The sequence below is a fragment of the Pipistrellus kuhlii genome, unplaced genomic scaffold (assembly GCF_014108245.1).
Source record: "Pipistrellus kuhlii isolate mPipKuh1 unplaced genomic scaffold, mPipKuh1.p scaffold_m20_p_3, whole genome shotgun sequence".
Taxonomy (NCBI): domain Eukaryota; kingdom Metazoa; phylum Chordata; class Mammalia; order Chiroptera; family Vespertilionidae; genus Pipistrellus; species Pipistrellus kuhlii.
This window is the reverse complement of record NW_023425529.1, coordinates 48,805,089-48,823,398: the sequence shown is the minus strand read 5'-3', so window position 1 is coordinate 48,823,398 and position 18,310 is coordinate 48,805,089. Positions and strand designations below refer to the sequence as shown.

The window sequence follows — 18,310 nt, the reverse complement described above, 5'->3', positions numbered from 1 at the left end:
CAGCCTCTCGCGAAGGTGAGTGGTAAGCCCACGTGGCCACCACTCGCCCAGCAGCCGGCACTGCCCTCTCCTGGTCGCAGACCTCTCCCCACAGCCTGCCCTGATCTGCTTGGCCCGGCCCTGGCCCTCCCCACGGGCCTCACCGCAGAGCTCTCCCTCGTCGGAGCCGTCCCCGCAGTCGTCCTTGCCATCACACAGCTTGTCGGGGGGCAGGCAGACGGAGGTGTTGTTGGCACAGGGGTGCGAGGGCGGCCTGCAAGCCAGGGCCTCGCAGTTCTCCTCGTCCGAGTTGTCCTCGCAGTCACTGTCGCCGTCACACACCCACGCTTTGCTGATGCACCGAGCTGAGGGGTGGGAGAGCATGAGGGGCCGGGCCGGGGCATCAGGGCTCCCTCTGTCCTCCCAGACCCGGCGGAGCCCTTGGTGCAGGCCCTGCCCCTGCCTGTCTCCCCCACGCATCACGCACCGGCTCCTTCTGTGCGGGCTTTTGCCCCAACGCCCCCACCTCCATCCCTCACAGTCCGGCACTATCTCTGCTCTCAGGAGGGCTGTCTCCTGTCCATATCGCCCACCTCCAGCTCCCTGCAATGCTCCTGGTTACCAGAGTCCTTGCAGCCGAACTTGACGTTGGGGTCACAGACGTGGGTCACGCCCTCGCAGCTCTTCTCGTCGCTGGAGTCCATGCAGTCGGTGTCGCCGTCACAGCGCCAGCGCAGGGGGATGCACAGCCCGTCCAGCCGGCACTGGAACTCGTCACTGTGGCAGCCGCCAGGGGGCCTTGTCGCTGCAGGGGGAGCACGGAGAGGGAGGACACTGGGTGGGGCAGCGGCTTCAGGTCAGCCATTCCCACCTCTGCCCTCCCAATCCCCCCCTACGCTATGCCCAGCCCGAGGCTATGCACAGAGACGGGGATGGCGCGCCCTGAGCACCGCTGAAGCACTCAGTGAGAGGCAGGCAGGGACGTTACAACTCTCCGACCCGAAGACCATCTCACCCGACCCCCTGTTCTACACACGAGGGCGCGATCGGATAGGCCATGTGCTAGGCCAGAGCTCCAACGCCCCCACCTCAGCCTCGCCTCCTTCGTCCGCGCACGCCACAGACACTTAGGATCGCCGCTGTGCGCCAGGCCCTGCGCCAGGTCCTTACCGCCCTGGAAGCGAAGCGCCGGCGTCCGGCGGGGAAGACACAGACACTAACATGCAACACAGAGCTCCGGGGCGGAGCTGCAGGCAGGGGCCAACGCTGTGGACACAAAGCCGGGGGCCAAGGCGAGGGAGGGACGAGGATGCCGCTTCAGCTGGGACAGCCAGGGGAGGCCTCTGAGCAGGAGGCCTCTGAGCAGAGGCCTGGACAGCGTGAGGCGTGTTCCAGGCAGAGGGAACAGCCAGTGCAAAGTCCGAGCTAGGACGGCGCAGGGCGTGCCGGGCACATGCCCAGGGCACAGAGGCTGCACAGCCAGAGCGCAGCGAGGAGGAGGAGAGGGTGGCGGGAACACGGGTCCGAGAAGTGGGCGGAGCCCTGAGGCCTGGCAGCCACATGTGGTGCTGATCCTAAGTCCGCAGGGAGCCGTGCGGGCTGAGGGCAGGGCTGGGGCATCATCTGTCTCAGGACCTGCAGGTTATGCTGAGACATGACCCCGGGGGCCGGGGAAGGAGCAGGGACAGGTGACGGCACCTGCCTGGCTGACATCACCGCCGGGGCCGCTCTGCCCGCCTGCCCCGCGCCTGGCCAAGGCTCTCCTCTGTCAGCAACAGCCCTAAGCCCATTCTCCTTCCTTGGGACCCTGCATCGATTTCTAATCAAATCCCCTTCCGGGACCGTCTTCTGAAAGACCTCCTACATCCTAGCACCTTCCAGCTTCGAAATCCTCGAAGGTCCCCGGCACCCAATTTCCTTTGCTGGAACCTGCGCCCTTCAAAACAGCCTCATTCCTCTGTCCCTTCCGGGGGACAGGGCCCCAGCCGGCCCCAGGGGCCCGTGGGAGTGCTCAGTGTCACCCTCCACGTCCTACCCCTGGGTTCTCCAGGCCACTCCCCCCACCCCGAAGACCCTCAGGCTTGTCCATGTGCCCACAGTCTAATCCCTCATCCGGCCCCCGTTCAAATGCTGCCTCCTGAACGGTCCCAGCACTTCAGCTCACAGCCACCGTCAAGGATTGCTACCACCCATGACATCCCTGTCCCCACGTCCCAGGCCCCGGCCCGCCTCCTCTCATCCTCTCATTTCACGGAGGAGGAAGCCGGGGCTTGGAGGAAGCAGCTCGCCCGAGTTCGCCCGGCCTGTAAATGGAGCTTTTCCCACGAGGCCGCACTCACGCCTCCAGGGACCCCGTCCCAGAATCCCAGGCTCCGTCACCTGCTCTCCCAGCCTCTGTCCGCGAGGGCGCTGGAAGCTCTCTCCTGGGCCCTGGGACGCCCCCTCCTCCCTCTCACGCTCAGCGCCACCCCCACTTTGTGCCCCTAACTCCATGAGGCAGAGGCTGTAGGCCAGTGACCCGGGCCAGGCGAGGCCTGTAGGAAGATTTTGCCTGCGGTGTTTTTTAAACGTTTAAAATCAATTGCCAGTTGTCACAGTTTGACTTGTGTTCCTAACTCACAGCACCTGCGAGCGTGACCTTATTTGGGAATGGGTCTTCGGAGATGATCAATTGAAGATGAGGTCATTAGGGTGGGCCCTAATCCAAACAGACTGTCCTTCCTTAAAGAGGAGGTACAAACACAGAGTCAGACACACACAGCCGAGGAGGGTCCTCATGCAGAGGACCCAGGCAGAGATCGGGGTGCGACACGCACAAGCCAAAGCCGAGGTGGCCGGCAGACACCGGAGCTGGGAGGGAGGCCAGGAACAGCCCTCCCGCACAGCCCTCCGAGGAGCCAGCCCGGCCGACACGTGGGGCTTGAACTCACAGCCTTCGGTAATGTCAGATCATACATTTCTGTTGTTTACGCCACTCGGTGTGTAGTGCTTTACTGTGGCAGCTCTAGGACACGAATGCATGTATCTACAATATGTGGGTAGATTTCACATAAAAATCTGCATTTCAGCTGAAACCGGTCTGGCTCAATAGATAGAGCATTGGCCTGCAGACTCAAGGGTCCCGGGTTCGATTCCGGTCAAGGGCATGTACCTGGGTTGTGGGCACGTCCCCAGTAGGGGTGTGCAGGAGGCAGCTGATAGATGTTACTCTCTCATTGATGTTTTTAGCTTTCTATCCCTCTCCCTTCCTCTCTGTAAAAAAATAATAAAATATATATATATATATATATTTTTTTTTTAAATCTGCATTTCAGACTTCCCTTGACGCCAGGGTATTCCTGGGTCCTCGTTCTCCCATCGTAACAACAGCCGCAGCGAGAGGGTCTGTGCCTTCCGGTACACGGGGCTCCCCGCCCCTGGCCGGGACCCTCACAGAGCCAAGCCCTCTCTGCTGGGGTCCTCGCCCTGCACTCCTTCATCCCGACCCCCGGAACATCCCTCTCAAAGCGACGAGGTCCCAACACCACCGCGGGCTGGGTGCCTGCTGAGCACGGCCTCGCTGAAACCCCACAGCAAGGCCGCGGCATCTACCGTGCTATCGTCATCCCCACTCTGCAGACCCGCACCGAGGCCATTAGGCGACTTGCTCAAGGCCACCCAGATAGCGAGCAGAGCCGGCGCGCAGACCCAAAGCCACCCGGCGGCAACGCCTGCAATCGGAACAGCGTGTGACCCGGAGTCCTCGCAATCTCCCACTCCCCCGGGCCGGGAAGCGCCTGCAGGATAAGAGCCCCCGGGGGCTTATCTCGGCTCCCAGATGGCGAGGACGGACGGACTGACGGGTGGACGTTGAAGTGACGGGTGGGTGCTGAGTGACGGCGCGGGGCCCGGGGCCTACCCTGATTGGTGCAGTTGGCGTGGGTCTCGTCGCTGTAGTCGCCGCAGTCGTTGTCCCCGTCGCAGGTCCAGTGCTCGGGGATGCAGCGCCCGCTGTTGCATTTGAACTGGGTGCTGGAGCAGGAGTGGCTGCAGCCTGCCTCGTCGCTGTTGTCCCCACAGTCATTGTCTGGAGGGGGGCGGGGGGCGGGCAAGAAGGGGAGAGGCGAGGAGCGGGTCAGCCAACAGCCTTCTTCTCTGTGACCCCAGGTGGGGCCCCCACTCCCACCTCCCGACTCCCACCTCCCCGCCCCAACCCCCCCACGGAGAAAAAAAACAAACAGAAAAGACACAGAAACTGCATAGACTGCAGCATGCACCATGGCCCACGTGGGGGAGGGGCGGCGGGCTCTGGAGGGCCCTTCCCTGAGTCCGGGGAGGCTGGGGGCGGGGCGCGGGGCTGGCTGCTTTCTTTTAGGCGGGGAGTGGGAGCAGGGGTCTGTTTGCTTTTGGGGCAAGGCAGGGATGTATCTGGTGTTGTAGGGAGGGAGAGAGATGGAAGGAGTGTAGGTGAGGCCCTCAGGGGGGTGGGCAGGGGTGGTGGAGTTGGGTGGAGGGCTGAATCAGGCCCTGCCCTGAACGTGGGCATTGCTGGGCACAGCTCAGAAGGGGCACTGCCCGCAGCTGGGGGCTCCTGGACTTCCCTCCACACTTCCGGGACGCTGGGGACGATGGGTTTGGCTGCAGGGCCGTGTTCCTGCCTCTCCTCCGCCTGCATGTGCTTCTCTAGCTCTCTCCTCCGCCTCCTCCTTCTCGGCCTCCGTCTCCTGTCCCCTCCTCTCCTCTGAGAGGTGCCTCTGCCCACTCGGCTTCTCCCTGCCCACTGCTTGCTTTCTCCTTCTGCCCCCCCCCCGACCCCTCTCGTTAGCTTTTCTCCGCGCCCTAGGAGCTCTGGGAGGGGCAGCCTGGCGTCCTGAGGCGGCCAGAGGCCAGCGGGGGCTCTGGGGTGATGGTGCATGTGCTTCTATGCACTGACCGGCAGGCTCAGGACAGGTCTTTTCGTCAGAGCCGTCCCCACAATCCTTCTCTGAAACACAGAAACCGCCAGGGCGGCCATTGGCACACGAGACACGGCAGAGGCGAGGGGCAGCGTGGCGCTGGCCCAGTCCCCCCTCGCCCACGTCGGCCAGGGCTGGAGCCACCGAGCAACGCGTCGCCACACCACACAGACACGACCCGCATGGGCCCGAGACGGCACGCACACGACAACGCCCGGCCCGCGGCTCAGGCTGACGTCACCTGGTCCGCGCTGACCGCCAGGTGGGCTCCTGAGCTAGAGCAGGAGCGTGGAGGGCGCGCCAAGGACTGGAGGAGGGGGGTTGCCGGGAGACGGGAGCTGGGCCCGGGCTCTCATTGCTCTGTCCCTTCGGCCCAGTCCTCCCAGCCCCCCTGGCTGACCTCTCCCCGGCCCCCGAGCTTCTGCCGGAGCTCAGACGGCTCAGACCCCACCCGGCAGGAGGAAGGGCGCAGATGCGACGGGCAGGGTCCCCCCACCCACCCCGGCATTTCTGGCGTGTCCTGCTTTCCCCCGTCCCGTCCAGCAGGGCTTTGGCAAACTGGAGGGAGCCCCCGCTGGGCTCTAAGAAAACCCCTTGGGCCTTACACCCCGGCTGCCTTCTAGCTCTCCTGGGAACCAGGCAGGCGAAGGGAGTGTGCTCTTACCATTGTCACATCGCCAGTTAATGTTGATGCATCTGCCATTGTTGCAGGTAAACTGAGTCAGGGGGAAGCAGGTGGGATAGGCTGTCGGGGAGAACACGGGGCTGAGTCAGGCAGACGGGGGAGAGGCTGAGCACAGTGCCTCAGCCCCCTTGTCCCCACCCCCCCGAGCACAGTTCTAACGCTGGTAGCTACCAGGCACCAGCCCCGTGCCGAGTGTCCTCCGCGTCCACACGGTAACACAGGAGGTGGCATCGCCCCGCTTTGCAGACGGAAGGCACGGAGGCCACCGAGAGGGACTCGCTCGACCACACAGGACGGGCTTGAGGGTCTTCCAGGCCCCTCGGCGCCCGCCCCGCCCCGCCCCGCCCCCAGCCGGGGGACGTTCTCGGGGTGACCGCCCCGGGCCAGCCCGGCCTCCCCGCGCCCTCACCGCACGAGGCCGACTCGTCGGAGCGGTCCCCGCAGTCGTCGTCCAGGTCGCAGGTCCAGGAGATGGGGATGCAGCGGCCGCTGGCACAGGAGAACTGGTTGGGCGGGCAGGTCCGAGCTGCGGGCAGAGGAGGCGGGAATGCTCCTGGTCCTGCCCCCTTTCTCGACTTCCCGCCCCTTCCCTCTTCCGCGGGTAACGGGAAGTCTTCCTCCGGGCTTCACGGCCACTGCTCCGGGAGAAGCCCGCCATCTGCACGGCCTCACAGGGCTACACCCCCTCACCTCTCGGGGGGCTCTCCCTGGAGAGGCCCACCCGCCCCGCTGGGATCTCCCGTCCAGAGCAGTGCTCGGTCCCTGCAGGCCCAGTCCTCCCGCCGGGCCTGCCCTTCGGGGAGGGGACAGCGCCCCTCTCCTGCTCGGCCGTCCTCTGCCCCACGCCCTGTGTGCTTTCCTGCCTGCTGAGGCCCCTCTCTTCCCCAGCCTGGCTCCCGGCTCCCCGCCTCCCTGACTAGAGGGGCCGGGGCGGTCCGCCCGGTCCCCACCGGAACACGTGGCATTGGACTCGTCCTCGCTGTTCCCGCAGTCGTTGTCCCCGTCACAGAGCCAGCGGTTGGGGATGCACCGGTTGTTCTCGCACTTGAAGCGGTCTGAGGGGCAGGTGTGCTGATCTGGGGAGGAAACAGGTCAGAGGTTGCTGAGAGGGTGGGGCCTGCTCCCCTGCAGGCAGAGCCCTCCCCTGGCTGCCCTGCAGGCCCTCAGAGGAGAGGAGAGGGGAGGGGAGGGGAGGGGAGAAGAGGAGAGGAGAGGAGAAAGAAGAGAGGAGAGGAGGGGAGAGGAGGGGAGTGGAGGAGAGGGAGGGAGGGGAGGGGAGTGGAGGAGAGGAGAGGGGAGGGGAGGGGAGGGGAGTGGAGGAGAGAAGAGGGAGGGGAGGGAAGGAGAGGGGAGGGGAGGGGAGGGGAGAGGAGGAGAGGAGGGAGGAGGAGGGGAGGGGAGGGGAGGGAGGGGAGGGGAGGGAGGGGAGGGAGAAGAGGAGAGGAGAGGAGGGGAGGGGAGGGGAGGGAGGGAGGGGAGGGGAGGGGAGAGCGGGGACTCACGGCAGAGGGCCGGGGCCTCGTCGCTGTTGTCCAGGCAGTCGTTGTCGCCGTCGCACTTCCAGCGCTCCTGGATGCAGCGGCTGTTGGCACAGGCGAACTCGCCCGGCTGGCACTGGGGTGGGGGCACGTAGGATGGGTTCGCTGTGGGCACCACAGGGGCGTGAGGGGGAGAGTCAGACCCAGACCCCGGGTCAGGTGCTAAGGCCCCTGCACTTGCCTATTTCATTATTTAAAAAGAACGCACAGGCTAATTTCACCTAGGGCCGTGGCCGGCAAACTCTTTAGTCAGCAGAGCCGGATATCAACAGTACGACGACTGAAATTTCTTTTGAGAGCCAAATTTTTTAAACTTAAACTTCTAACGCCACTTCTTCAAAACAGACTCGCCCAGGCCGTGGTATTTTGTGGAAGAGCCACACTCAAGGGGCCAAAGAGCCGCCCGTGGCTCACGAGCCGCAGTTTGCTGACCACGGGCCTAGAGTGTAATTCTCCATGAACAGGTTATCTGCTGGAAACGGCAGCTCTATCTCAAGCCACAGGGGACACTCCCTGTAACACGCCCCGCACCTCCGAGGGGCCTGCGGATAAGAGTGCAGAGCCCACCTGCTTCGTGCCCTGAGAGACCCCTCCTCCCCCTCCCTGCCCTCTTCACCCGCGGCTCCTAGGAAGGTGTTCCTGGGCCTTCAGGGCCCTGCCCTGCCCTGGCTCTTCCTTCACAGATGCTCACCCACCGCAGGAGTGACACGGGCCCAGAACTCTGCAGGTTCCACTCCTGTCCCCAGCACCTCGCTCACCGCCTCCCTGCCCTGCACTATTACCCTGTATCCCTGAAAATAAGACAGTGTCTTATATTAATTTTTCCTCTCAAAGTTGTGCAAGGTCTTATTTTCAGGGGAAACACGGGTAGAGTAAAAGCCCTGCGTCCTTTGAGTCGGCATCAGTAACCTCCGGGAGCCCAGGGCAGCCGGTCCCTGGACCTCACAGCTCTGTGCATCCCTTCCTGGCCCACCTGCCATTCCCACTGAGCCTCCCCATGGCCGTGGGCGGCTGTCTTCTCTCCCACAGCCCATGGGCCACTGAGCCCGGAGGTGTCCAGCTTGCTTCTCCATTCTGCTTCCCGACTATTCTCCTCTCTTCTCTCTGCAAAATGCACACTGACTTTCCTGTTACCTGATCACCCACCCTTACTTCTACAGGCTCCAGGCCACTCCCTCTCATCCTTAAGGGTCTTTAGATCCTGGCTCCAGCATCACGCTTTCTGAAATCATTCTGCTTCAATTCTTGGTGATTTCAATGTCCTTGGAAGCATCTTTCCATTTGCCCTCCACTGGCCTCAGTCACTCACTCCTAGCTGTGCCCAAGGCCCCCCTACCCAGTTGCACTCTGGGATTTATGGTCAGGAACTCACTCAGAATATGGCAAAGCATGCAAGTGTGAGAAATAGGAGAGTGGGTGATTAAGAAAAGGGATCTGGGTCTGACTTCCTGGGTTCATATTCCTGCTCTAACTTTTTAGAGCAGGAATTTCTTTATCTGGAAATTGGGGATAATAAAACTATCTTTCCTACAGGAATACGTTAATACTGCATGGGAAGTGCTTAGAACCGTGCCTAGCACATGATCTGTGCTCAATAAATGTTAGCAGTGATTACAACAAAAAACTGGAAAGAGTCCGACCAGTGTGGTTCAGTGGCTGAGCGTCGACCTATGAACCAGGAGGACACGGTTCGATTCCCGGTCAGGGCACAAGTCTGAGTTATGGGCTGGATCCCCTGTGTGGAGCATGGAGGCAGCCAATCAATGATCCCCTCTCATCATTGATGTTTCTATCTCTCTCTCCTCCTTTCCTCGCTGAAATCAATAAAAATATATTTAAAAAATAAAATAAAATATAGGCAAACAAAATTGGAAACAATTTAAACATCGAACAACAGCCGAGACCGGTTTGGCTCAATGGATAGAGCGTCAGCTTGGGGACTGAAGGGTCCCGGGTTCGATTCCGGTCAAGGGCATGTACCTTGGTTGCGGGCATATCCCCAGTGGGGGGTGTGCAAGAGGCAGCTGATTGATGACTCTCTCTCATCGATGTTTCTGACTCTCTGTCTCTCTCCCTTCCTCTCTGTACAAAATCAATAAAATATATATTTTAAAAAAATTAAAAAAAAAAAAAACATCGAACAACAGAGAAATGGCTAAGTAAATTATGTAACTTTTACTAATGAAATCTACGTCAGCCATTAAAAATTCTGCTGATGTTTTCATGACATGCTGTCCGGTGACCACAGCCGGAACGAGAACAGGCTGTGCGGCAGGGTTCCCGTCAGGAAAGGTGAAGGGAAATGTGTGGGAGGGTGCTTTCCCAACGGGGACAGCAGTACCAAGGGGTGGTGGCCTTTGGGGTGACCTGTACTTTCTCCTTCTATTTTCTACCATGTTTATGTATTTATTTTTATAATGAGCATAGCCTATTTATTTTTATTTTTTAAAATATATTTTATTGATTTTTACAGAGAGGAAGGGAGAGGGACAGAGAGTTAGAAACACTGATGAGAGAAACATCTGGGGATGTGCCCACAACATGCCCTTGACCGGAATCGAACCCGGGACCTTGAGTCCGCAGGCCGACACTCTATCCACTGAGCCAAACCGGTTAGGGCGGCATAGCCTATTTCTATTTAAAAAGTGAGGCTATTTAAAATAACCCAGGAATAACACGAAAAATGCTGTGACACATATGAACTCAAAAGGGCAGAGGATATGTTGGTAGGATTTGGGCTTTTTCCCCCTTTATTATTATTATTTTTTAATCCTAACCTGAGAATATATTTCCACTAATTTTTTATTTTTTATTTTATGTTTTAGAGAGAGAGAGGGAAACATTGATGTGAAAGAGAAACATCGATCCATTGCCTCCCATATGCACTCCGACTGGGGCTCAAACCCCCAACCTGGGTATGTGCCCTGACCAGGAACTGAGTGTGCCAGGGCTTGGTACTTAGAACTAGTGATGTATCACTTTAACGATGAGGGAATAGATTAGTTTCCCCTAAACTTTGTGCCCTCTCACACCCACTCCTGGTCCCCGGAGCCTTCTCTTGCCCCACCACTCAGCTCCTGCTGCCCCAGCTGGGCCCTCTCTGCATCCTTCATCTCTTACGGGACCCGTGGCCTCCTCCTCCCGGGCCTGCTCCCCTGCCTCCCTCCCCAGCGAGGCCCCTCGTACCCATGCAGGTGACACCGTCCGAGCCCAGCACCTGGTCCTCGGCGCAGGCGCACTGGCGGCTCCCCGGGGTGGCCAGGCACAGGCTGCTGCAGCCGCCGTTGTTCACCCGGCACTTGTTGGTGCCCCCTGCGGAGGGGCCGGGGGAGGGGGAGGACGGGGGAGGGAAGGAGACGAGGGACAGGGGACGAGATGCATTGAAGTGAGGAGAGGAAGAGGGAGGAGGCAACGAGAGGATGAGCAGGAGGCGGAGGCATGGCAGGGAGGGAGACAGCAAAGGAAGGGCAGATGAGGTCAAACAAGCTGCCGGCAGACCCACAGGACCCAGGCCTGACAGGCGTGTGCGTCGCACTCTAGGGCGAGGCCGGGCTCTCTTTTTGAGAGCCTAGGGTGCCTTCCCCCTCAGAGCCTCACCCCCACCTAAGTCCCACCCCGTCACCAGCCCCAGCCCCAGCCCCAGCCCCAGGGGTACCTTGCTGCTGCTGAGCATCGTACATGCGGATCTCAAAGATGGGGGGCCGCTCGCTCCGCAGAAGGGTCACGGTGGGGGGTGCGCCTCCTGCACCGCGTTCCAGGCGGTAAACACTGCCGCTCCGGTACTCGGTCCAGAAGAGGTAGTTGCCGTGGTGACACAGGCCAAAGGCATGGTTCAGCTCAGGACCTTCATACACAATCTAGGGATGGAGGCGAGGTTACGAAGGAGCTGGAGACTAACAGAGGGACTGAGGAGGCCCAGGGGGATTACTGGTTTGTACCCTCATTTATCCACATCCTAGGGGGGCTCCCATTTCCTCCATTAGCCCGGGAGCCCCTGAGGCCGAGAGCTTGGCACAGAGTGAGCTGCCAGATCCTGAGCCCAGCAGGGGACCGATGGCGAGCTTGTCCACACCGTCTTCTCCCTCCAACACACACACACACACACACACACACACACACAGCACCGAGCCCACAGCCAGAATTCATGCTTGCATTTCTTCTCCCAACAAACATTTGCCAGGGTTTATTAAAGGCCAACCCACGGCAGGCACGAAGGAATGAAAAAGACACGGGAATCTGGGGGAGAGGCGGAGGTGGCGCTGAGCGGTGTGCCAGGTGAGGAGGAGCTGGGCAGAAAGAACGGCCGGAGCCACAGCAGAGGCGGCAGCGCCTTCGGATGCGGTCCAGCCCCCGGGCAACAGGCCCCGTGGGATGTACTTTAATAGAAGCAATCCTCCAACAGCACACAGACGTACACACCCATGGGACGCCCACACAGTCACACAGCACCTTATCCACACGTAAAGGTGATGTGGCGGCACATTCGGGAACACCACACGGGGGCGCCGGCCCACCTTCCGGTCGGTGCCGTTGAGCAGGATGGCCTCGATGCGGTCGTAGAAGGCGTCCACCCAGTAGAGGCGCCCGGCGGGGATGTCCAGGCTCAGCCCGTTCGGCCACAGCACCGTCTTGGAGGTGACAAAGATGTCGCGGTGGGAGCCGTCCATCCAGGCCCTCTCCAGCCGTCCTCGCCGGCTGTCCTTGGGGTCCTCCTCCCAGTCTGTCCAGTACATCCACCTGTGAGCAGCGACTGGTCAGCACTGAGTCATTAAGGATCCACGTGTGTGGACCCAGAGCCCCTCACAGCGGTCTTCCCTTCCTGGCCCTCACTTCACTCATTTACTCCTCCATTCAGCCGATATTTGGTGAGTGCCTACTGCAAGCTGGGCACAGTCTGGCATTTGGGGACCCAGAAAAGACCAAGGGCCAAGCTGGTGTGGCTCAGTGGATTGAGCAGCAACCCACGAACCAAGAGGTCACTAGTTCGAATCCCAGTCAAGATACGTGCCCATGTTGCAGGCTCAGTCCCCAGTGTGAGGAGAGCAGGAGGCAGCTGATCTATGATTCTCTCTGATCACTGATATTTCTATCTCACTCTCTCCTCTCCCTTCCTCTCTCTCAAAAAAAAATCAATTAAAAAACATCTTTTTTAAAGGGATAAAAGAAAAGACCAAGGTAACCAGGGCTCCTGCTCTCCTGGAGCCCATATCCCAGCCAGGGAGACAGTAAGAAATAAGTCAACCAATAAGATCTCTCACATCAACGTGACAGAAACAGGACCGAAGCAGGAAACCAATGGAGAGTGACCGCAGCAGGTGGGGAGGGCTGCTCTGAGGAGGTGCGATGGCCGGCAAGTACCTGGGAATCCCAGGCAGAGGGACTTCCAGGGCAGAAGCTGGCATGTGGGCTGGCGACTTTGTAGGGGGTCTCCCAGGGGTCAGCCTGTCATCCCCTCATCTCCAGTGGGTGGTGCATACCTTGGTTGCAGGAACAGCAGGGGGGTCTCTTTGAGGCACAGACAAGGGGCAGTGAGGACAGACCTTCCAAGGGCAGGAAGTGAGGTGCAGATGAGGTCAAAAGAGCTGCATGCAGACCCCCTAGGACCCCAGCCCAATAAGGAGTGTGGTCTCACTCTGAGGGCAGGGGCTGGAGGTGGGCTCTGGGCTGGGGGTGACAGGATCAGGTTTCTTTCTTTTCTTTTTTTTAATATATTTTTATTTATTTTTACAGAGAGGAAAGGAGAGGGATAGAAAGTCAGAAACACCGATGAGAATCATTGATCAGCTGCTGCTTGCACACCTCCCACTGGGGATGTGCCTGCAACCCAAGTACATGCCCTTGACCGGAATCGAACCTGGGACCTTCCAGTCCGCAGGTCGATGCTCTATCCACCGAGCCAAACCGGTTTCGGCAGGATCAGGTTTCTATGTGTGTTTGAGGCATCACTCCCACTGCCCTAAAGATGGGAACACCTCGCCTTTCAGCTTCCCATTCTTGCCTAAGCACCCCACCCAGGCTGCCTTCTCCTGTTCACGCTCTGTCTCACCTGCCTCTTCTAAGACCCACAGGGCGCCTGGCCCTGGGAGGACTCACCCATTGAGTGGGTCCACCACGATGGCCCTGGGGTGTGTCATTTTGCCCTCTATTAAGGTCTTGCGGGTCTGAGCAGCTTTCTCCAGCCTGGCCACGCTGATGGTCTTCTTGGGCCCGTCATCCGTCCAGTACAAGTTGTCCCCCATCCAGTCCACGGCCACGCCCTCCACATTGTGGATGCCTGCAGGGAGCAAAGGGGACAGGTGGAGAGACTTAGAGGAAGCCCAAACTGTCTGTCCCTGACCCTTGGGGTGCACAGACCTCAGAGCAACTTGGCTGGTAGGGAGAGCTGGGAGCCTTGTAAGCCCTAGACAGATGGGAGGATGGAGGAAGGAGCATTTTTTTTTTTAAAGTATTATTATTTTTTATATTATTTTTATATATGTTATTTTTATTGATTTACTTATTATTTTTTATTGAGAGGAAGGGAGAAGGGGAGAGAGAGAAACATCAATGATGAGAGAGAATCATTGATCGGCTGCCTCCTATACATCCCCTCCTGCAGACTGAGCCAGGCATGTGCCCTGAGGGGAACCTTCCAGTTCATAGGTCGACGCTCAATCACTGAGCCACACCGGCCGGGCATAGACCACCATTTGTGCTGCCTCTCTGCGTCGAGGCGCAAAGCTGTACGTGACAGCCAGCACACTACGTGCAGGATGTGGGCTCTCGCGTGAGGGCATGTCTGGGCCAGAGAGGGTGGGCAGCCGCGGCGATGTGCCCTGGGCACACGTGTGACGCCACGGCCCGGCCCCAAAACTCCTGAGCTGACAAAATGAATAAATCAGGAAGTGATTTTTCACTTAGCAAAAGGCTTTGCCTTCGGTGCCCTTTAAATAGCAGTTCCCCTAGTACAGGGAACCCCGATCTTTTCGTGATGAGGAATTACTTTTGATTTCTCCAAAGTCTTATGACTGCTGACTGCTGAGGTTCTCTGCCCCACGGGCAGGGTGGAGAGCAGGGCACAGGGTGGTAACTGGTGTCAGCGAGTTGCCCAGCCTGGGAGCCCTGCCCTGGGGCCGGTGTGTCGCGTGGGAAATCCTCCCTCAGGCCGGGGAGGGGCGGAGCTCAGCCAGCGCCTCCGTGCAGGTGGGTGTTCAGGAGACCGTGCCCTGCTGACCTGCCCCGGCAGCTCCGAGGGAAACACTGACTCAGCCCACAAACACCGTTTCCTGCCGGGCGGGCTTTCTCAGTGGTTAGAGGGTCGTGGGTTCAATTCCCGGCTAAGGATGCATACCTTGGTTGCAGGCTCCATCTCCGACCTGGGTCAGGGCGTGTGTGGGAGGAGGCGGCCAATCGATGGTCTCTCTCACATCCTTGTTTCTCTTTTTCTCTCCCCCTCACCCCTCCCTTCAACTCTCTAAAAACCAATAGGATCCGAAACTGGTTTGGCTCAGTGGATAGAGCGTCGTCCCAGGTTCGATTCCGGGCAAGGGCATGTATCTTGGTTGTGGGCACATCCCCAATAGAGGGTGTGCAGGAGGCAGCTGATGGATGTTTCTAACTCATCGATGTTTCTAACTCTCTATCCCTCTCCTTTCCTCTCTGTAAAAATATCAATAAAATACATTAACAAAAAAACAAAAACCAATAGGAAAGTATCCTCAGGTGAGGACTTAAACAAACAGACCAACCAACCAACCACACAGTTTTCTCCGGACGTGGGAGCACGCAGTGCTTGGCAGCCCAGGCCCTGTGTGTGCACGTGGTGCCGTGTGCCTGCTCCATCCAGGCTCCCAGCCGCTCCCGCTGTGTGCTACGTGCAGCTCCGGGGCCCGGAGCCAATGGCTGAGACCCTGAGTTTTCCCAAGGGCTGGCAAGGACAGCCCCCGCCATCCATCCATCCTCCTGCCTCCCTTCGGCTCAGCCAAGAAGGGGGTCACCCAGGGGTCAGTCTGTCATCCCCTCATCTCCATGCCAACCAGCCCAGCCAGCCAGTCAGCAGAGGGCGAGGGCACGGGGACAGATGTCGAGGCCCCAATTCGCTTTCCCACCCCAGGTGGGTGACGCCCCTTGGGGGGTCCTATCCACACGCCTCCCTCCTGGGGGAGGAGCGGGGGGGGGGGGGGCCGCCTCACCATCCTTCAAGATGGTCTCCCGCTCGGTGCCATCGATCTTCTGGCGGCCGATGAGGTAGCTGGTGGTGTCGGCGAAGTAGATGAAGCCGGTCTCGGCGTGGAAGTCCAGGGCCCGGGGGTTCATGAGGTTCTCGATGGGGATCATGTGCTCGTCGGGGACCTTGGCCCCCATGTCCATGCCCCGGATGATGCCTGGCCGGCCCTTGCCGTACACAAGAAACAGCTCATGCTCTGGCTCTAGGGCAGGCACAGACGGAGGCGGAGTCAGACACACACGCACAAGCATGCGCACGCACGACCGCCCCCAGGGGCTGCAAGGCCCCTGCCGTGCTGGGTCTGTCCCTCCGGGTCACAGGGACAGACAGACAGACGCAGACCTGAGCCCTGGGGGTTTTACCTTCCCCAGGAGTGGGGAACGGGGCAAGCACAGCGCGTAGCATGTTTTTAGTGACGTGCACTGCTCAGGAATGAAAAGGAGCACCTTCCACATACGTTGGGATCTGACCGCTGTCCACCCCCTCCTCCGCGAACGCCCCAATCTAAGCCACGCCGCTTCTTGCCTAGACTGGCTGCTGCCGTCCCCACCCCGGCAGCCAGTGTGATGTCACTGCTCCGATCGGAAGCCGCAGGCCCCCCCGGCCTCAGAGCCCGGGCGCCCTGGGCTCCCTCTGCCCCTCCCGCGGGCAGCGCCTCCTCCTCGCGGATGGCTCGGCCCAAACCCCTCTCTGCAGAGAAGTCTTCCCTGGCTGCTCGCTCCTCCGAGCCCTCAGGTCACCGCTGACTCTACTCCCCATTTATTTCCTTCCTAACACCTACCCCCGCCTGAAGCTTTATATTTATTTGTCTGACTCTCCCGCCAGACTGTACGCCCTGGAGGACAGAGATGACATCTACCTGTTCACTGCTGAATTTTTATTTTAGGACAGCGCCAGACACACAGGACATGCTCACTACTGAGGAAGGGAGGGAGGGAGGGAGGGAAGAAGGAAAGGAGAAAGAGAGGAAGGAAGGAAGGGAGAGAGAGAGGGAGGGAGGAAGGAAGAAAGGGAGAGAGGAAAGGAGGGAGGGAAAAAGGGCGAGAAGGAGGGAGGGAGGGAGGGGCCAGTTTACAGTCTTCCCTGGAGCTGGAGGGGGATATGGGGAAAGGCTTGTATTCAGATGTGGGTTCCAGTTCTGTGACTGTCCCTCACTAGTGATGACACTTTGGGTAAATGCTTCTCTCTTCACTCAGACAGAAGCGGCAGGGCTGTGGGAGGCGGGTAAGGACACCCTCCCACCCCCCAGCGGACACGCAGGCCCTTCACTCACTCTTGCAGGACTTCCCGTCGCTGCCCAGGCTGAAGCCGGAGCGGCAGCGGCAGGTCCGCGCCTTGTGGCTGTTGGCCAGCAGGCAGATGTCGGAGCAGCCCCCCGGCTTCCCGTACTGGTCGTTCTCGCAGGCGTGGCTCCTCACTAGGGGGGCGGAGGGCGGGTCAGGACCTCAGGCCTCGGCGCCCAGGCCTGCCGAAGGCTCCCCAAAGTCGGCCCGCACCCCCTCCCTCCCGCCGTGGGCTTCGTGCCCTTGTCCCGTGTGAGGGCTCGGAAGCCCAGGGCGGGAACGCCTCGTCCCAGCACAGCCCAGCCACCCCGGCGGGGGCCTCTCCTCCAGCCCCAGAGGGAGGGGCGGGAGGAACACTCTGTGTCCTCAGCAGCAGGGGGAAGGGGCCGCCGGGGTGGGATCCGGATGCCGGGGGCGGGAAGGGGCTGTCACACGGTCGCCCCGATGGGAGGGAGCCGGGGGCTCCCCCAGGACAGCCGGCTCACCTCGGGGCTGGCGCCGCTGGTGGTAGATGTGGAGGGCGCCCCCCTTGTCCACGCGGGTGACCACCTGGTAGTCGGTGCTGTTGAAGCGGTTCACGCGGATCACGCTGGTCTTCTGCTGGGCGTTGGCGTTGTCCGAGTTGGTGGCGTAGAGGTAGTTCTCAAACACCGTCAGGCCGTACAGGTGCTCGATCTGCGGGGCAGGAGGCAGCACGGTCAGCACAAGGGGAAGAAGTCCTCCCTCCCCCGCTTGGCTTCCCCTCCCGCCGCCGCCTCCGCCGCGGTCTGTGCTCCCGGCTCCTCCCTCCGTCGCGGCCTGCCGCCGTGCTCCCTCCTCCCCGGGCGGGCTGCCTGTTCCTGAGCCCTCTGCTCCTCCTTCGCCAGCGTCTCCTCAGGAGCTTCTGAACTGGGACACCCCTCCTCCCTCACTCCATGGCTCTGGGTTTCTCTGCTCTGCCTGGCGGTTTGTGCACTCGGCTCACCCAGCCTGCTCAAATGCCTCGAGGGCAGAAACCACATTTCCCACAGAATCAGGCCTGCCGTGGTGATGGCGTGATTCCGGTGACCTAGGAGTTGGGACCTAAACTCTGTCCACAGAGAACATTCTTTTTTTTAAAATATATTTTATATATTTTGTACAGAGAGGAAGGGAGAGAGATAGAGTTAGAAACATCGATGAGAGAGAGTCATCGATCAGCTGCCTCTTGCACACCCCCTACTGGGGATATGCCCGCAACCAAGGTACATGCCCTTGGCCAGAATCGAACCTGGGACCTTTCAGTCCCCAAGCCAACGCTCTATCCATTGAGCCAAACCGGCCTCGGCCACAGAGAACATTCTTAACCCAACGCCAGCGCCCAGCTAGGGGAGGGTGGAGAAGACAGACGGGCCCTGTCACAGGCCTGCTGCCCACATAATGTATCTGTTATCTAAGGCAACCAAAACCGGTTTGGCTCAGTGGATAGAGCATCAGTCTGCGGACTGAGGAGTCCCAGGTTCGATTCTGGTCAAGGGCATGTACCTTGGTTGCGGGCACATCCCCAATAGGGAGTGTGCAAGAGGCAGCTGATCGATGTTTCCCTCTCATCGATGTTTCTAGCTCTCTATCCCTCTCCCGTCCTCTCTGTAAAAAATCAATAAAATATATTTTAAAAAATAATACTAAGGTAACCAACCGTCCCAGTTTGTCCAGGACTCATGGGT

The 18,310-nt window shown here is 59.8% G+C and overlaps 1 protein-coding gene across 3 annotated transcripts in view; it reads right to left on the bottom strand.

Moving 5' to 3' along the window:
- Positions 1-18,310, bottom strand: part of LRP1 (LDL receptor related protein 1) — an 84,797-nt gene that overhangs the window by 39,673 nt on the left and 26,814 nt on the right. For all 3 annotated transcript variants that reach the window (XM_036455939.2, XM_036455941.2, XM_045588154.1), the window contains exons 9-22: positions 17,111-17,300; positions 16,616-16,759; positions 15,308-15,544; positions 13,230-13,410; positions 11,651-11,873; positions 10,792-10,993; positions 10,323-10,448; positions 7,101-7,241; positions 6,549-6,674; positions 6,008-6,124; positions 5,578-5,658; positions 3,878-4,045; positions 602-784; positions 144-344 (exon numbers count right to left, since the gene is read on the bottom strand). In XM_036455939.2, the coding sequence (XP_036311832.1) occupies positions 144-344; positions 602-784; positions 3,878-4,045; positions 5,578-5,658; positions 6,008-6,124; positions 6,549-6,674; positions 7,101-7,241; positions 10,323-10,448; positions 10,792-10,993; positions 11,651-11,873; positions 13,230-13,410; positions 15,308-15,544; positions 16,616-16,759; positions 17,111-17,300 (2,320 nt within the window). The remainder of the gene's footprint in view (positions 1-143; positions 345-601; positions 785-3,877; positions 4,046-5,577; positions 5,659-6,007; positions 6,125-6,548; positions 6,675-7,100; positions 7,242-10,322; positions 10,449-10,791; positions 10,994-11,650; positions 11,874-13,229; positions 13,411-15,307; positions 15,545-16,615; positions 16,760-17,110; positions 17,301-18,310) is intronic.